Source organism: Typha latifolia, chromosome 5 (genome assembly GCF_019914945.1).
Source record: "Typha latifolia isolate L0001 chromosome 5, TyphaL0001v2, whole genome shotgun sequence".
In the NCBI taxonomy this organism is placed as follows: Eukaryota; Viridiplantae; Streptophyta; class Magnoliopsida; order Poales; family Typhaceae; genus Typha; species Typha latifolia.
The window spans coordinates 11,228,874-11,245,697 of record NC_133090.1 but is presented as its reverse complement, the minus strand read 5'-3'; the positions used below and the strand labels follow the sequence as shown (position 1 = coordinate 11,245,697).

General features: G+C 36.6%; 3 protein-coding genes and 1 non-coding gene across 4 annotated transcripts; 1 reads left to right on the top strand and 3 right to left on the bottom strand.

The window, feature by feature from the left end:
* Positions 1 to 4,706: 4,706 nt before the first annotated feature.
* LOC140789996 (small nucleolar RNA snoR127) lies at positions 4,707 to 4,888 on the top strand. The gene has a single exon (XR_012109296.1). It is a non-coding gene; the product is annotated as a small nucleolar RNA snoR127 (small nucleolar RNA).
* Positions 4,889 to 5,979: 1,091 nt separating this feature from the next.
* Positions 5,980 to 8,044, bottom strand: LOC140788712 (translationally-controlled tumor protein homolog). Its single transcript, XM_073138110.1, has 5 exons — positions 7,905 to 8,044; positions 7,070 to 7,143; positions 6,755 to 6,883; positions 6,456 to 6,613; positions 5,980 to 6,276 (listed from the first exon to the last, which is right to left on the bottom strand). Exons 1-5 carry the CDS (start codon positions 7,930 to 7,932, stop codon positions 6,159 to 6,161), a joined length of 507 nt encoding a protein of 168 aa, XP_072994211.1. The 5' UTR covers positions 7,933 to 8,044; the 3' UTR covers positions 5,980 to 6,158.
* A 1,193-nt stretch (positions 8,045 to 9,237) lies between these two features.
* On the bottom strand, positions 9,238 to 12,625 carry LOC140788107 (uncharacterized). Its single transcript, XM_073137235.1, has 7 exons — positions 12,304 to 12,625; positions 11,840 to 11,892; positions 11,625 to 11,710; positions 10,914 to 10,994; positions 10,658 to 10,770; positions 10,505 to 10,554; positions 9,238 to 9,536 (listed from the first exon to the last, which is right to left on the bottom strand). The coding sequence occupies exons 1-7, from the start codon at positions 12,531 to 12,533 to the stop codon at positions 9,469 to 9,471; spliced, it is 681 nt and encodes a 226-aa protein (XP_072993336.1). The 5' UTR covers positions 12,534 to 12,625; the 3' UTR covers positions 9,238 to 9,468.
* Positions 12,626 to 15,954: 3,329 nt separating this feature from the next.
* LOC140789145 (putative invertase inhibitor) lies at positions 15,955 to 16,497 on the bottom strand. The gene has a single exon (XM_073138752.1). It carries the CDS (start codon positions 16,495 to 16,497, stop codon positions 15,955 to 15,957), a length of 543 nt encoding a protein of 180 aa, XP_072994853.1.
* Positions 16,498 to 16,824: the final 327 nt, after the last annotated feature.

The window sequence follows — 16,824 nt, the reverse complement described above, 5'->3', positions numbered from 1 at the left end:
AGCAACACATAAACATCAAATTAAATATTTATTAAATGCAGAGTTCTTTTGATTAATTCCTTTAGCTATTGATAAAGGTCTTGGCACTGTATACTCCATACAAATAAACCCATCCCATATTTTGGGACATTGTGCCAAACGTAACCTCCTATATAAATACACATCAACTACAAAATCTGCACCAGGAAAGATGGCCTATCTTTCCTAGTTGTTTTCTCGCACCAATGTCTATCTCTAGGGTAAAATCTTTGGTGAAGTTCTTTGGTGAAGTTCTCCACTTCCACCGCATGTTTTCATTTTTTTTTTTTCAGGACATGAAAATGAGAGGAAAAAAAGTCACAATATAATTTTAAGAATGTTAAGAGACTTTTGTCTGCAGGATTATTTCTAAGCTAACTCAATCAATTTGGTTCAAATTCAATAAGAGTCTTGCTCTCATTTCAACTTACTGTAACATTTTCTCGTCAAATCTTGTTGATGAAAGGGAGGTCACAAACTTGATCAAAAGATGCTAGCTTCATGAGTAGTAATATATATAGATAGTATATATTGACATGTTTTCTTGAATAAAATTTAGGATTCTTAGGTACACTCTCAATGGTGATTCGGTAATGGGCTAAATTTGTGTAGAAATAGAAGTTTCACATCATATGATTTTGGGAATGTGATTATCCCATGAGCTAGTCATGTTAAAAAATTAATTAATGAAGACAAGGAGATAGACATCTAAATGTAGAATTACAAAATTAATTATAATCCATAGTGATAAGAATGACTAGTGAAGCCAACGAAATAGCCTCAGTATGTGACTTCTCAGGTTCAAATCATGGCAGGCAGCATCAATATCTGGTGGCACTGGCACATCATTAAATACTCACTCTTCTGTGTTCCAATACGACTAAAGAAGAAAAAAAAGATAAACAACTATTGTCAAATAAAATAAAATAAAATAAAATAAAATAAATTTTGTTCCAATACGACTAGCGTCAAACAGAGCCATAATAGGCCTGCCATGTTGCCTCTCGACTTTATTTTGAAAGGGGAGTGGGGAACGAGCAAGGACTCGACTAGGCTCAACTCAAGATACGGTCTAACTTGATACAATCTGCTAGTTGATCATCCCACACTCGAAGTTGTACCGATTGATAGGCATCTTTTTTTGCCGGAGGTAATTGGATAGACTCTAATCTTAAATAATTATTATAGACAAAATTATTTGGTGGTTTAGTAGCTTGGTGACTTAGTTTAACATGTTGACTTTGTTGATAGCTCGACGGTGGAGCAAGTTTCGGCGGTGTTTAGCTCATAGCAATTATTCGACGATGCACATAAATTGAAACTTAGACTAGACAGTTTACTATATTGTTACCCAAAATGCTTTTATATTCGAGGAGGATTAGCTTTCTTTGTCCAGCTAATATCTAGCCTTTAGGTTTACGAATGATTCAAAATTTTAAAAAAAATTATAAGTTCTCTTATTCTCCCTTTCGTGCCTCTTTTACCTCCAATATTTTTGTCTATTTTGTATTACTATGTATTTTTGCACTTTTTGACCGTGTTGCAATTATTAGGTTTTCCATCTAAAATAATTTTATCAATGCGCCGGATATTTATTTACCACAAACATGAGTCATTTTTTCATTAGTCAAAACTCAAAAGTATATAAAGAGTTAGCAAGAACAAATAAAATCTTGGGGTGAAAGTTAATATGTACACCGGTTAAAATACATTTATGTCATTTTAGAATATCCAATGGATAATTAATATTTATAACTTAAAGAGACATTAGGAGAGGATAAAGACTCTTGTCACTAGCTTATCCATTCGCTACTAGGCTCACAAATTCGTGTGGCACTCTATCTCTTTTGTAATGTAGAGTCAACTTTAAAACAGTTCAAGTGTAAAGGCAAAAATAGAAGAAAAAAAGGGTAAGAAGAATTGTAAGATTTTTTTTTTTTTGTTACAACAACTTAATACACTAAAATTAAATTAATTATAGGTAGATGAGGTTATCCCTGAGACACCGAGTGATCAATTTGGCTCTCAAAAAATTAATAATGGCTATTGCAACTTGACTCTATCCACTCACAGTACAACAATAGTTCTCAACCAACTCAACTCATAAATTTAAGTATCTATCTCTTAATAGACAATGCTCGCAAGTTATTCTAGGTGCAAGATAAGATGTCCCACAGAATAGGTTTTTAAGAATGTTTGAAAAAAAACTACTCTACTTTTCTCTCAAATCGTAGTTTCTATTGTTCAGTTGTGCTCTAAAGCAACTCATACTCTTAGTTACAAATATATTATTCTAGAATATGCAATGGATAATTAATATTTATAACTTACGGGGACATTGGGAGAGGATAGACTCTTATTACGATCTTATTTTATTTTTTTTGCTAGGCTCACATGTTCATGTGACACTCTACCTTTTTCGTAACGTAGAGTCAACCTTAAATTGATTTGAGTGTAAAGACAAAAATAGAGAGAAAAAGGACCGAAAGAATTGTAAGATATTTTTTCTTCTATTGAACAATTTAATACACTAAAATTAGATAAATTATAAGTCGATGGAGTTAACATTTTATATAGAGGCTAAGGGGATAAAAATATACGTATAGAAATAAGCGGTTAAAGACTCAAAATAAGGCTATCTACTGTTAAAAAATTCTACGCACACTCTCCTTCCACTGTCATATTGATTTACTCCAGCAACACGTATATCTCTAAGGCACCAAGTGACTAATTTAACTCTCATAAAATTGATAATAGCTACAATAACTTGGCTCTGTCCACTCACAGTCCAACAATAGTCCTTAGCCAACTCAGCTTATAAATTTGAGTCTCTTAACCAACAAAGCTGGCAAGAAAGTCTGAAAAAAAACCACTCAAGTCTCTCAAATCTTAGCTTTACTGTCCTGTGCACCTCATACTCTTATTTTTGAGGTGTCTCTCTAAATTATGTGTCTCTTGTTTAATTAGTCACAACAACAAGTTTAGGTTTTAAACTTAGTTGAGCACAAAGTTTAGGTTTAGCCGAATTTTGAAGAGGCCGTGACACGAACCCTGCTATAAATCCTTCCATATCGAAGATACCGCCGCCTCTTCCCGCAGTTCCAAAGGCGTCGCCTTTCCTTCCAACTCCCACCTCGCTTGGTTCCAACCATCTCCCTTCTTCTCCCTCTGCGGAGCTCCGCGCCGTGCTTAGAGGTTGGGGACGAGGGCGAGAACCGACATCTTTCTTTCCCACCTTGTCGCCGCCATGGCTGGTCTCTTTGATTTCCATCTTTGCACCGATTTGGAGGAGAATGTGGAGGATAGTTTCAAAATCGTGCCTTTTTGTTGATGTTCTTAATTTATTTCTTCCTTTTGTTGCAACTTCGATTTGGTGAAGGAAAACCCATCAGTGTAGAATCAAAATCTCAACTTTTTCGTTGATGTTTTTCATCAATTATATGTCTCATGTGGGATTCTAGGGGCTCGTTCGCGTCCTTCCACACCTCGTTGGTTCCATTGGCAGTCTCTGTAAGTCTCTTCCTTGTTTACACCTTTGAGTTATTGGATAATGTGGAGAAGCCCATTTCGGTAGAATCAATATCTCAATTCTCCTTTGGTTCTAACCCTCATCTTGGTGTTTTGGGATTCGTTAGTTTCTTTTATCCATGGAATGTCTAGTAAAGAAAGTTTGTAACTTTTTTCTTTTCTTTCGAGATATCAATTACAAATACCAAAGTCTTTTCCATTACTGGGCAAGAGGATGTTGAGGAGACTTACACCATGGTGAACTGTAGCGTGGCCTGGTAAGTGTTTTCATTGGTTTTGGTTCCTTGGGCAAATGAACAGCCAGGGGGTTTGGTAAGTGTTTTTTCTTCTTTGATATTTTCTAGTATTTTAATTTGTTCTACCTCTGTTTGGCTCGGAGTAAGTCCTCCTGTATAATATTTTCTGTTGGAATCTGGAGCGTCCCACTTGACTTTTATATTCACTAGCTGTGGTTTGGGCTTTCTTTTTATTCTTATAATAGAATTAATCAGGATGGTTAAAGTGGAGAAGTGCTTCTATTGTGTTGTGTGATTGTCGTACTCCTCAAGTTGAAAGGAGAGTTTTATAGAATGACTCTAAGTTCGGCAATTCTTATGGATCAGAGTGTTGGGCAGCTAGAAACTAAGATATTCGCCAAAGGTTGAATATAGCTGATCGAAATGAGGATGTGAAGGTGGTTTATGTGGTGTTTCTAGAAATTACTCTGGACCGGCCTTTTGGTCTGCACAAACATCACTATGAGGCATGAGCATGAAAAAAAAATCTGCTTCACACCGATAATTTTCATCCTATTTTAGCTATCATATGTTGGTCGGCATTTTATTTCAGATCATAAGAAGATGTCTTAGTTCTCTTCCCTTGGGGTTTTAAGCCTTTGTTGATAATCATGTACTGTAAACTTTAGATTAAATTTAGGAAATATTGTAAAACTTTTATAGCCATTGGTTGTTCCTAGTGATCCTTGGGATGCGTTTTTTCTCGATATCAATAAGCAGCTAATGGCTAGAGAAGCATTAAAACTCTTCTCAGAATTTCAACATAATGGTTCATGCATCCGTGCATGTCACACATGCATGCACACACGCACACCCAAGCACGCTACCATATGTTACTTATATTCAAATTAAAATGCAATTACTTTTCAATCATTTTCCCATCTTCTGGAATGATGCAAATTAGCCAAATCAGACATTGATGTGCTCCTTTACGTTTCTTATCTTCAACTGGTGCTTCTGCGAAAATTTCTGCTGTGGAAGTTCTTGCTAAGCACATGATGAGAAGCCTATAGTGGAAGCTCGCATCTCTGACGATAAAAAGTGAGATTGGTTTCCTGCTGACCAGATATTTTCCTGCTGTTTAGGCAATATTCTTGGATCTTTCAAAGCTAGTATCTTCATATATTTGTGCATATTAATACTATGGGAGGAACTTATTACTTTCAAGATTTGTCAGGTTATGCACAACTGACTCTGCATTAACTATTAAATTTTCCTTGAAGATTGATTTCTTGTAGTTGACAAGGTTTTGTGAAAGAGACCCAGTCTTGGTTACAAACTTTTATTTCATGTGTACTAGGATTAAGCTGGAACAAGGGTGTCCTTGTGCACAAGGCTCTCACTAACGAGTGGTCTGACATGGGCAAGATGTTAAATTAATAGCTTTTCTTGGGTGTCTTTAATCTTTGCCCAGTAGATGATGAATCTCAGTACTTGATGTTGCCATCTATCCTTAAGTATATAGAAGAAGTAATGTATGTGTAAAACCACATACATAACTGCAATTAGGAAAACAAAAGAATGATTTTGGTTTTGTTGTCTTATCTTCCTGTAGTGTTGGGTTTCTTAACAATTCAGGAATTGAGCATGGGACATACCAGATTCTTCATTTAGGTCATGTTATATTGAAGTGTAGCTGAACTTTGCTAATGGATGAAACAATTCCCTCAGTATGTTGGCAAAACGATGATTTAATTGAGATGATTGTCGAAGAAAACTTCTTAGCTCATTGCAATACTCTGATCACTTTGGTGGTAGATGCTGGTCAGTTTTTTTCCTTCCCTTTCCTTTCCTCATTTTATTGCCAATGAAAAGTGCAATACTCTTTTACTGGAACTAGGAATAGCAGAGGAATTTGACGCACCATCAAACTTGATCAAATGCCCATTTTTTGTGCCAGTTGGTGAAGGCTGAAGAGTGCACCATGAGGTCTTCTGATATATATAGTGCAACATGGTCATGCTGCATTTTGTTTCAAATTTACTGGTTCAACCCAAGTATTAAAAAAAAAATTCAGAATACAGCTGTTCGATTTGCTTCTCTAGGAACGAGTAATATATAACAACTGTTTCAGCATATGTTGTCTGTGATTCTAAGTTGCAAATCTAGCATTCTAAGATTGCATGCAAGAAAATATAAGTATTATGGGTCTCCACCGGAACACTCAACCAAACTCAACCAGTACTTATTTTTAACTTGGTCAAAACACTGAGAAAAGGAAATAAAAAAGCAAAGTAACATACATCATAAGTTCTCTTTGCTGGGTTGGGGGTAGAGTCGAAGTATTTTATATATATTAGAGCTACAACATCCACTTAGGGAGTAGAAGCATTCCCCTTAGCACTTGACCTCTTTCAATCCATAAGCAAAGTACACAAATGTGGGGTCTGTAGCTCCCTCCTTGTAGTATGCAAATACTAAGCTTCCATCGTCATGCATGCTCTCACCCACAAAACTGCAACAAAAGAATTCGAGTAGGTAGCAGAGTAGCCAGTCAGATGTATTGCATGTCGAAATAGTGATTCTTTTCTAAATTTTTTATTTTCATGAGCACTACAATCATCAAGATCATCAAAAGCATCCAAAATATGGCATCCAGAGAAACCTTTGCATGAGGAAATAAACAGAACTTACAATTGTAGATCACTGAGTTTTGAAAGCAAGAACTTTGTAGCTGCCTCAATATGCTTTTTGAAAGCATTCTGCTGCTCCTCGTCAAGTTTGGGAGTCAAGTTCTTTATGTATCGCTTCATGAAGGTTACAAACTGCTTCTTGTCAAAGGCAGGTTGTTCCTGTGAGAGAAAAATAAGTGTATACCTATTAGAAAGAAAAGTATGAAAGCTTAACATGACCCATATTACATATAAAAATTGTACCTATGATCCAGATTAAATAGAAAAGAAATCGTTTCAGGTCAAAAGAAAAACAATAACCTGAAGCCTGAAGGTGTCAATGATATCGACTACTTTTTGTGCCTGATCATTGACACCCTCATCCTCTTCAGCACCTTCTGCAGAAGGGTTTGCACCAATGTCTACCTCAACAGCTCCTTGAACTACCCACTGCACATCAGATTAGTGATATTAGCTATCTGACTTCCAAAAACCATATTCAATTCAGAGTTATCAAGTACCAAATTAAAGGGGCATGACATGGAACATTCTTTCAATTTGGTTAAAAATTACCATCGATATCAAATGCAACAAAGATTAAAAAAAAATGCAATACATCATTACAGAGGTACCAACCTTGCCCTCAACTTCCCATAACATCCCATTTTCAAGTTCCTTGTATGGAAACGAGTCCGACAAAAGCTCATCACCTATCAAATGAAAGAAACATGGAATTATCCCTAATTTTTTTTTAATAGAGATCAATATAAAATGATGTTATGTAGTTCATAATCAAGAATACAAATAGCAAGTACAACTCGAGAGTTCTTGCATGCCATAGACCAAGCACTATTAGAAACCTCCTAATGTAAAGAGGCCATTCTTTGTTGTAGAATTGTGTTTGAATAACATATGAACAAAAAGAAAAGGTCAGACTATTATTATTATATGAATTTAGTAGCTTACACTCAAGAAAACAGACGAGACGAGATTTAATTATGCTACTGAGTCTTCAAATAGAGGGTAACAAACACGTTCCATGAATATCTAGTAATAATTTTGTCAATGCCTTACTTGAACACAAACATATCCAACTACTCATTGAAAGAGACGAGGATCAATGAAGGGTAAGCACTCCCAATTACGTCACAGATAGAAAAAAAAATCTCTATCACAAACTATTCAAACCAGCAGCACTAGAGAATCACAGAAAAACAAATAGAAGGACCACTAATTCTATCTCTAAGTCATCCAAGATGAGAACTTTTCTCTAGATATAAAATTACTCAACCAAAAACCACCGAATTGTACCCAAAAAAATACGGAATGTTAATGATTGGATTCATTGGAACACCAAATATCAAAGGGAAAACAAGATTCAACTAAACAGAAATATATATATATATATATATAGAATATATATATATATATATATATATATATATATATAGAACAAATATCTGCACCATACCAGTGAGAACATCCTGGTAGACAATCATGAAGACTCGTCGAAGGAAACCCTAGCCCAGAAAGTTCCAGAGAGAGAGAGAGAGAGAGAGAGTAGGGGGGTAATAGACTAAGGAGTCACTTTATACGCGAAGATGACGGTGCGATGTTCCGCCGGGTGTCTTATAGGCAGACCAAATAAGACTCGAATTCTTGTAGATCTGACAGCTGACGTCTCTTTATATGGCCAAATCTTGTAGTACATATATTAAGTATGGCAATCCTGTTAAAAAGAAGGATTAGTTTTCTGAATATAACCCTTTTTTTCAAAACAAATTCAAAAGCCCGAATAAGGAGGTCAACTTAATTAGATTGAACGGTCTCATATAAACTGATCACGATAAAGTCAAATCTCCTGCAATTGGATGATTTTTTTTTTAATTTTTAATTATTTATGAGCTCAAATGGTATATATAGACGGAATAAAAAGTCAAACATACAAAGACACTTAGACCTCATAAAACTTTAACTAATATAATAAACTGTATAATCTAAATTTTAAGTCATATATGTCACTAAATAATTACTCTAAATTAAATGCTATCAAAATTTACTTTAAACCGAGCTGCTCATAAAAAATCACAAGGAGAAAAGTTTTTAGCTTTGTTTATAAATTATGATACTATGATGTGGTGTGTGGATGTGAATGGGATGGGGAATAGGAATAAAAGTGGAGGCATAAAGGAAGCCGAAGTGATGCTTTTGGCAAGGAAATAATTCCCTCTATAGAACTTTATTAGAAAGAAGTATGGAATAAAGGTATGTGCCTAAACAAATTGCTTAGCGTTGAATATTACCAGTCCAAAGAAAAATTCCCAAGAATAATGTAACGTTTACTGTACAGTTATATACATCGCATTAATATCGATCTACACCATGAGTAAATCATCAAGATCATATACAACCATCTAGTGATTCAGATCTTCTCAAAGAACAACCAAAATATAATGAATAAATTTAACATTGGCTGAGTTGAATTTTGAATATTTCAGTTGTTGCAAACATCAATATTTTGCTGCTACTTCCAGTCAAGGTTCCACAAAGAAAGGAAGAAAGAAGCTGAAGGTCTCAAGATTGCTTGTTTAACTGAAGCGCAACATTTACTCCTTTTTCTACAGTAAAGCTGAAATTTAGATGTAAACACCGTGCACAAAGTAATTAGGGAGAACACAAGTAACTGTGTACTGAAGAAAAGGTGGAATTAGACAGCAAGACATGAGTAACATGAAGATCCTAGAGTTCAAGGAAAAAAAAATCCAAACATGTTGCAAATTTTGCAATGCCCTCAAACACCGCCGGAAAAATCATAAGATTCAATTACCTCAATTGTTATTAACCCACTTGGGGAGATAAAGGGAAAAAAAGAAAAAGAGTTACAGTATCCCTTCTGTGCTCCATGGGCCTGTTCCAGCCCTTCAAGAATCATGCAGTGTCGAAACACATGAAGCAAAAATAAGAGAACTTCACAAGAAATAGCGCTAAAAGAACTCAACCGAGCCTTACAAATGGCTGCTTGAAACAACCATTCATTATTCTCTAAGCCAAGGTGCTTGAGCAGATACCCATTCACATATTTCGCCTTCTTTGAACCACAGAGCTGTTGAAAACAAGCATGTTGATGTCAAACATCGTTAAAAATGATATGGATGAGGACCACATATTGTTCTGTTTAAGGAAAATAACAAAATAAACATTTTAAATTTTAAACTTAATGAACAAAATGTTCAAAATCTCTGCAGCATTATCAGTGGCACCAGCAACATCACAATATTTTATATCCAAGTTAAGTGGCCCGAAGTCCAATTCTTACAAGGTTGGGTCAGGTAGTTCTACATGGTCAATCCGAAAATAAAAGGCCTGTCAATATCCAGGCTGTGCTTAGGTGAGATGAAGTTCCACTTGCCAATTTGACTCGGCCCTACAAATTATATCTTAATTTACTCCAAACCTAAACATGTCAAGTACCAAACTTTTTTAGCTGTAATATAAATATATTCCATGGAAGTGGTAACTTATTTCTAACACTAAGATAAAATAAGACAAGTTAACTCTCCCAATGATGATTAGATAAATGATGAGATATTAAAGCTTCATTTAAATCTCATACATGCTTCCACAAAAAATAATGGAGAAGCACTTGGCTATCAGAATGCTAATATACATCCATAATTAAGTGAGCTTTTCATAGTTCTTCACAATAAAAGATTAGAAGCCAAATAACCTATTTCCAATTGAAGTTAAGCGACAGGGGCACCTTGAAAATGAGAAGTATTTCAGTTTGCATTACAGCTCAAACTTCCATAAATGTAGATACTGAACTGATGAAGTACTAGAATCAAGGTAGATCAAGCTTAGTCAACTAGTACTAGGTTTTGACAGTAATTAAAAGTTGCTGATACAATTACACTAATAAGTATTTTATGAGTGTAAGAACTTTGTGTTTTCTGCAGAAGCTTTTTGGAAATACAGTGTTAATTTGAGAAAACAGTATTTTCTGGGTTAGCAGCAATGATAAAGTATATGCAGTTTTTGCACACACCAGTACTAAAATATTGTATGACTTACCAATTTCGCGCCGACCATTCTCAGGGCTATCGCTTCCATGAACAACATTTCTGCAGAGAAGGTCAATGCACAATTACTTTTATTGTAACATACGGCACCCAAAAACAAATTGTGACAGCAGTTGACACAATTATATGGAGAAAGAAGTTTCACCTTCCTGTCTGAACAGCTAGATCTCCTCTTATAGTTCCCGGCTCAGCTTGAAGTGGATTTGTAGCTCCTATGAGCTTGCGAGCTGATGCAACGACACCAACACCCTCCCATGCCTTGCATGCGACAGTTAAAAAGTCATTCACCGTAACAATGAAAAAGGTAAATTGAACTTAATAGTCAGTAAATGTGCATAGTGGTGGACGTCACTTTACAAACTTCCTGTTAACTAACAGATACAGTAATACAAGATGCTTACCATGCAAACAACTGGACCAGAAGTTATGTAATCTATCAGCTTAGGAAAGAAAGATTTTTCCTTGAGATCCTTGTAATGCTCCTGTGCATCAAAAAGTTATATAAGAAAGTACTACTGCCAGAAAACTAAAATATGAAAAGCTTTCCCATTACCCAATTCATTCACTAATGCAGAATATTTGCAAATAAGGAATTTTCCATCTCATTGTGGTTCTACAGTCTTTTCAATATTTTTAGCTCGAACCTTGCATTTTTCATCAAATCACAAAACAGTGCGAGTGACCCTTACATTTATCATTATATTTCTGTAGAAACCCTAAAGTAGGATCATTAACTGCGATAGTGTATTACTTATACCATAAACAGTAAAAGTAACAAAATTTCAAACACAAGAATATTTTTATGACCAGATGTACATATTGTTCAGCTTAAACAGATTTTAGCGGTCAACTTCAAGTGTATATTATTATCCAGGTCTTTAATGGCTAATTGTATGTGAAATATCTTTCATAAACAATTTACTTCATCAAAATGAAAACATAGAGCACCACCACACCATCTTCACATGGCATATTTGTAGAACAATCCAAGTCTAAGGCTGAACATGAAATGTCATCTTTCTGTACACTTTAAAGCAGTTTCATTTGAAAAGGAGAAAAGTTATCTCCTTTGCATTTACTTTGTGAATCCGGATGTAGCTCAATAAACAAACCTCAGCCAATTCCTTGGGGCAATGAAAAGCTTCAAACCCTTCAGCAAAAAACCCTTCTTCTCGAAGCGGGAAATAATCTCTCCAACCTACAAGCCAAACAGAGACAGAACAAATTACAAATACTAGAAAATATCAAAGTAACTACACTTGCCAAACCCTTTATTCATTTGCTTAAGGAACCAAAGCCAATGAAAACAAGTGTAAGGAGGCAATACCAAGCCACGCTGGACTCCGTCGGGTTTCACCATGATGTAAGTCTCTCAACCTCCTGCCCAGTAACGGAAAAGACTCTGTTACTTTGCAATTGAAATTTCTAATAAAGAGAAAAGTTATGGACTTCCTTTACTAGGCATTCCTTTGTTAGGCATCCTGGAATTCCGAGATGAAGGTTAAAACTAAAGCACAATTGAGATATTGATTCTACCCAAATGGGCTTCTCTACATTATCCAATAACTCAAAGACGTAAAAAGGGAAGGGAACAGAGAGATTCTGGACGATATCAAAGAAGAACTGGAAGAAACTAACGAGTCCCTAAATTCCCAGATGAGACAAATATGGTCGGTAGAAAACATCTAAGAAAAGGTGCAATCTTGAATCTACCCAAATGGTCTTTTTTTTCTCCACATTATCCTCCAAATAGGAGGAGGGAACAAGGGGGGGTAGAAGTTAGATACCAACCATGGCGGCGACGAGGTGGGGAAGGAAGATGTTGGTTCTTGTCCTGGTCCTCTTGGAACGGTGCTGAGCTCCGCGGAGCGAGAGGAAGGGAGATGGTTGGAACGCAGCGAGGTGCGAGAGGGAAGCAAAGGCGACACCTTTGGAACAGCGGGAAAAGGCGGCGGTGTTCCTCGGAGATGTGGAGGGTTTGGATAGGAGACATGGGCCTCTCCCAAGCACAACCAGAGCATCCATCTCTCTCTCTCTCTCTCTCTCTCTCTCTCTCTCTCTCTCCTTACCGGATTGGACTTTGATAGAGAGGTGTGGACTGCTTGCTTGTACGTACAATTCTAGTGTTTCGGGGTAGGTATGGAAAATGCTTTGTGTATATATGTCCGTAATTGTGTTTCATATGATGTGTATTGAGATTTTTCTATTAATTTTGATTTAGAATATTCCGAAAATAGTGGTGAAAAGGACCTTTTTTATACTTTCATATGTGTCTTTTGCTAAAAACCAAAAACCAAAAACACTGATAAGGTGGAAAATAAAAACCGATTAATTTCTTCCCTGCAATACCATGGAGATATTAAACCATATTATTAGGTTTAGGAAAATAATAAAATTGAACTCTGAAACCAAAACGAAGTAAGAAAAGGAAATCCAAATACTACTGAAAAAAATCGAATTCAAGTGAGCAAGTGGAAAATCGAGCAAGAGCAGTAAACTAAAAGTCGAGACTGAATAGAAAATGTAAGCATCCAAACACACTATAATGCTTTTTTTTTATAGTATTTCTGCATAATTTATATAAATAACACACATGATTGTAACACCCTCCTCCCACCCAAAAGAAAAAAAAAGAAAATAGAGAGAGAGAGGGGCGGGGCACATGCTCCCACAAGGCAGGTTGGGCCACCTAACTCGAGCCCTTTGGTTCGACCTTGGCTTGGCCTAACCTGATCCTTTTTGGGTCTGATTGGGTTTGGCCCAGCCCGAGCTTAATCTCCTCTAGCAGAATCCGAGATATTATAGGACTTTTCTTCCCTTATTTCCTCTTTGCCTTTGTTTTTATTTTCTCTTCGCTACCCTTTTAAATATAGAAATATAGTGCCAACCTAGTATTTTGTCGAGAGTTCTCTAGGATCGGTGCTTGCCTCGAAGCAAGTCTGTATTAGTGTGATATTACTTATCATCAAGAAATTTTAGCAAATTCAGGCATATGGTTTAGCAACCCTTGTTGTTATCGCTTCATGTGATGTGTTATAATTTAAATAATCTTTTGATATAATAGTCTATTTACCATAGTGACACATGTTTGTTTAATATGTTGTCTGACACAATTATTATTATTTTGATTGTTATGCTTCATTAGCATGCTTAGACATGATAACATCCCTTACTATTTTATTTTGTTAGTTGTGTTTCATCTTATCACGCCACTAGCACACGAGCATAATTATAAAATGAGTGATCTCTACGGCTTGACAGTACCCGACACCTCCACAACTAAAATTAAGGACAAAAAATATTTATATTATTATATAGTAGGGCTTATGTCTGAGGTCTTAGTCTACGGATCCTAAAGAATCAAGCAGCCGTTTTGTTGGGCGATAAGCGATTCTCATTCGGTCGATGAGAGTCAACCTTTTAGATCATCTAAGAGATAGCAAAAAGAATAGGACAGTGTAGACCAAATGGTATCCAATGACGTAGGGTGAGGGCATCCTTGAGCAACAACTAATGATTTGTCGTACGGTGGAGCAAATGAGCCAAGAACTTAGAGAGCAGTGTCGATATTTGATACTGACTCATGTGTTAGGCTTATGACTAGGGTCCTTAGTCTGCAGTGACGAATGATTGGTCATGTTGTTCGCTGGGTGACCGGCAAACAATTCTATCTCTAGGGTCTATCCTTCTTTAGATGTCTTTATGATTGTTGAGCATAGGTGTTGATGGCCGAGGGCCTATGTAGGAGGTGCACCACACATAAGTGGTGGATAGAGTTAGCGGGAGTCATGTCAAACCATGCTAGCCAAATACATGACATGCATGTTTTATTTTACGTTCATGATGATTAGTTCCATAGTTATGCATGCATTCTACATGCTGAGTGTATTGTTATCTATAATACTAGACTAGTGATAGTTCAACTTGTTGAGTGTTAAACCCATTTCGTATTGATATATAATGCAGATTGATTGACATCATAGCAAGATGCTTGCTAGTAGTTTACCTTGTAGGGTGTTAGATCTCTTTCCTTTTATGCTTTTTTTGTACTATTTGTATAAGGGGTTTATTATTTTCTTATAGTATCTTACTTTTAGCATGTACTCTTATAAAAGGGTCTATGCTCTTACCGTCTCACAATTACATATATATAATAGTTGTATATATGTAATAAGTCAAGTATAAAGTCATATCTTTATAGTAACAATAAGGGAAGAAATATCACTCTAAAAGAAAAGAGGGAGAGGGAGTTAGGCCTTAGGGGAGGGGAACGACTGTTGGTGGTTACTTAACGGTCAGCCTCTTGTAAGCAACTCGGTTCTTCAACGACCCCTAGTTTGATAACGAGGGAGAACGAGAATGTTAGAGAGTAATAGATATAAAAGAAGAGGGAGGGAAGTTTGCCAACAAGGGAGAGTCGGCGACAGCTCTTCCCTACGGTCTATAGCTCGTGGTGATACTAGAGAGAGTGTGGGAGTGAGAATAAGAAAATTTGAGAGAGAGAATAAGAGAGTTTGAGAGAGAGAATGAGAGAGTTTGAGAGGTGGTGGAAAGGGGGAAGTGGCAGCAATGGGGCTAGTCGCCTGGGTTTATGGCATTCATAGTGACTGTTAGGGTTTGCATGGTACAATATTGTGCCATGCAATCCAATGTTATAATTTTTTTCTAGGGCTACTACTTTGAAAGCCGCATTTTGCTTTCATTATTTTTTTCGGTCTTCTTCATTTTTTTTATGGTATGTTGTTGGACTCCTAATCCCCACACGACTCACGGTGAAAAACCCTTATGGAAGGCATGTAGCGGGATCATATTATTACACGACTTTTTCACTACTTTTAATACATGTCTTAGCTAATATGAAAGCTTATATTTTGTCTAGTGATATCTCATAATTTACATAGGTGATATATACAATTTTTTATTACTTTTTAATATGTACTTTGTCTAATATAAAAATCATACTTTTTATACGGTCTTTGTACATAATTTACTATTTTCAATACATACCTGGCTAGTATGTTTTGTAGTCTTTGTGCATAATTTGCATTGGTGTTACATAATAATATTTTATGAAACTATCTTCTAGGATTGTTAGATAAAATTATTTTAGAAAAGAAAGAGCATTTGCACTGTTACTGATGAATAATAAAAGAAGATTTTGGTAATAAAATATATGAAAATTATATGAAGTGATATTTGTCATTTTTTACATTCTAAAATGAAAATATAATGTAGAAATAGAGAACTTCACCGAAGGCAACCCTAAAAACACGCATCCATGTGAAGAGGAAAAAAGTATTAATGGTTGTAAATTACTTTGTGGTTTTATTACAATATTAAGTAACTTGGTACATAAACAAAAAAGAAATAAAAAAAACGTAACGTCTTATTCTTTGGTGGCAAATCGGAGAAAGTCAACAACACACTCCTTTTCGACGAAAATCAAGGGAAGGCTTTGGCGAGATCCAATGTAATACTGCATTGCTTCCCAAATTTCCCCATCATCCCCATCAGCTGCTCTTTCACCTCCCCTTCAAAATGCTTGCAGCCCCCGCAGCACTTCTCGGTGTCTGCGACGACCGTCATCATCCAACCCATGGTGTCTGCCATGGCCTTCCTGTCCATTCCCGCCATGGATACGTCGAGCTTCTTGATGGCATTCTCGAAGCCACTGGAGCAGGCACTAAGACACTGCCAGAGGGCCTTGTCTTTGACGCCCGTGTTCAAGGTTTTTGAGATGTCGGCGGCGACGCCGGTGCCGACCTCCACTGCCACCTTAAAGGACATGGCGACGACGCCGTGCAGGTCGGCGCCCTGGCTCTCGGGCTTTCCCGTGAGGGATTGGACGCAGCGGTCGACGTGGGATGTGTATTTGCATGCCTCAGGCAAAGAGACCGGACAGGGTACGGCCGGCGGGGGCGTGTGGGCGAAGGATTGAGTGGCTAGGGAGAGGCAAAGGATGAGGAGAGGGTGAAAATATGCCATCTTTGTTATATAATAAGTGAGAGATCTCGATGGGAGTTATTCACTTTTAGATGTATGCATAGGGAGGAGTTCACGTACATGTTTATATAGGAAGATTGTTTGGTCTACGTTTAACGTTGCGATACAATGAGAGGATGTGGTGGAGAGAGATTGGTGTTGCATGGGATTGCATGGATGGAGGAGATAAAACAAGAGACTCGGTCAGTGGGTATTAAACTTCAGCTTTGAGACCCAAAATATGGGAGAGTTTGCATGCTAGCTAAATTCAAGCTGAGCCAAACCTTTCTATTAAAAGCAAAGCCCTGTTAAGAAGCTATTAATCGGAAT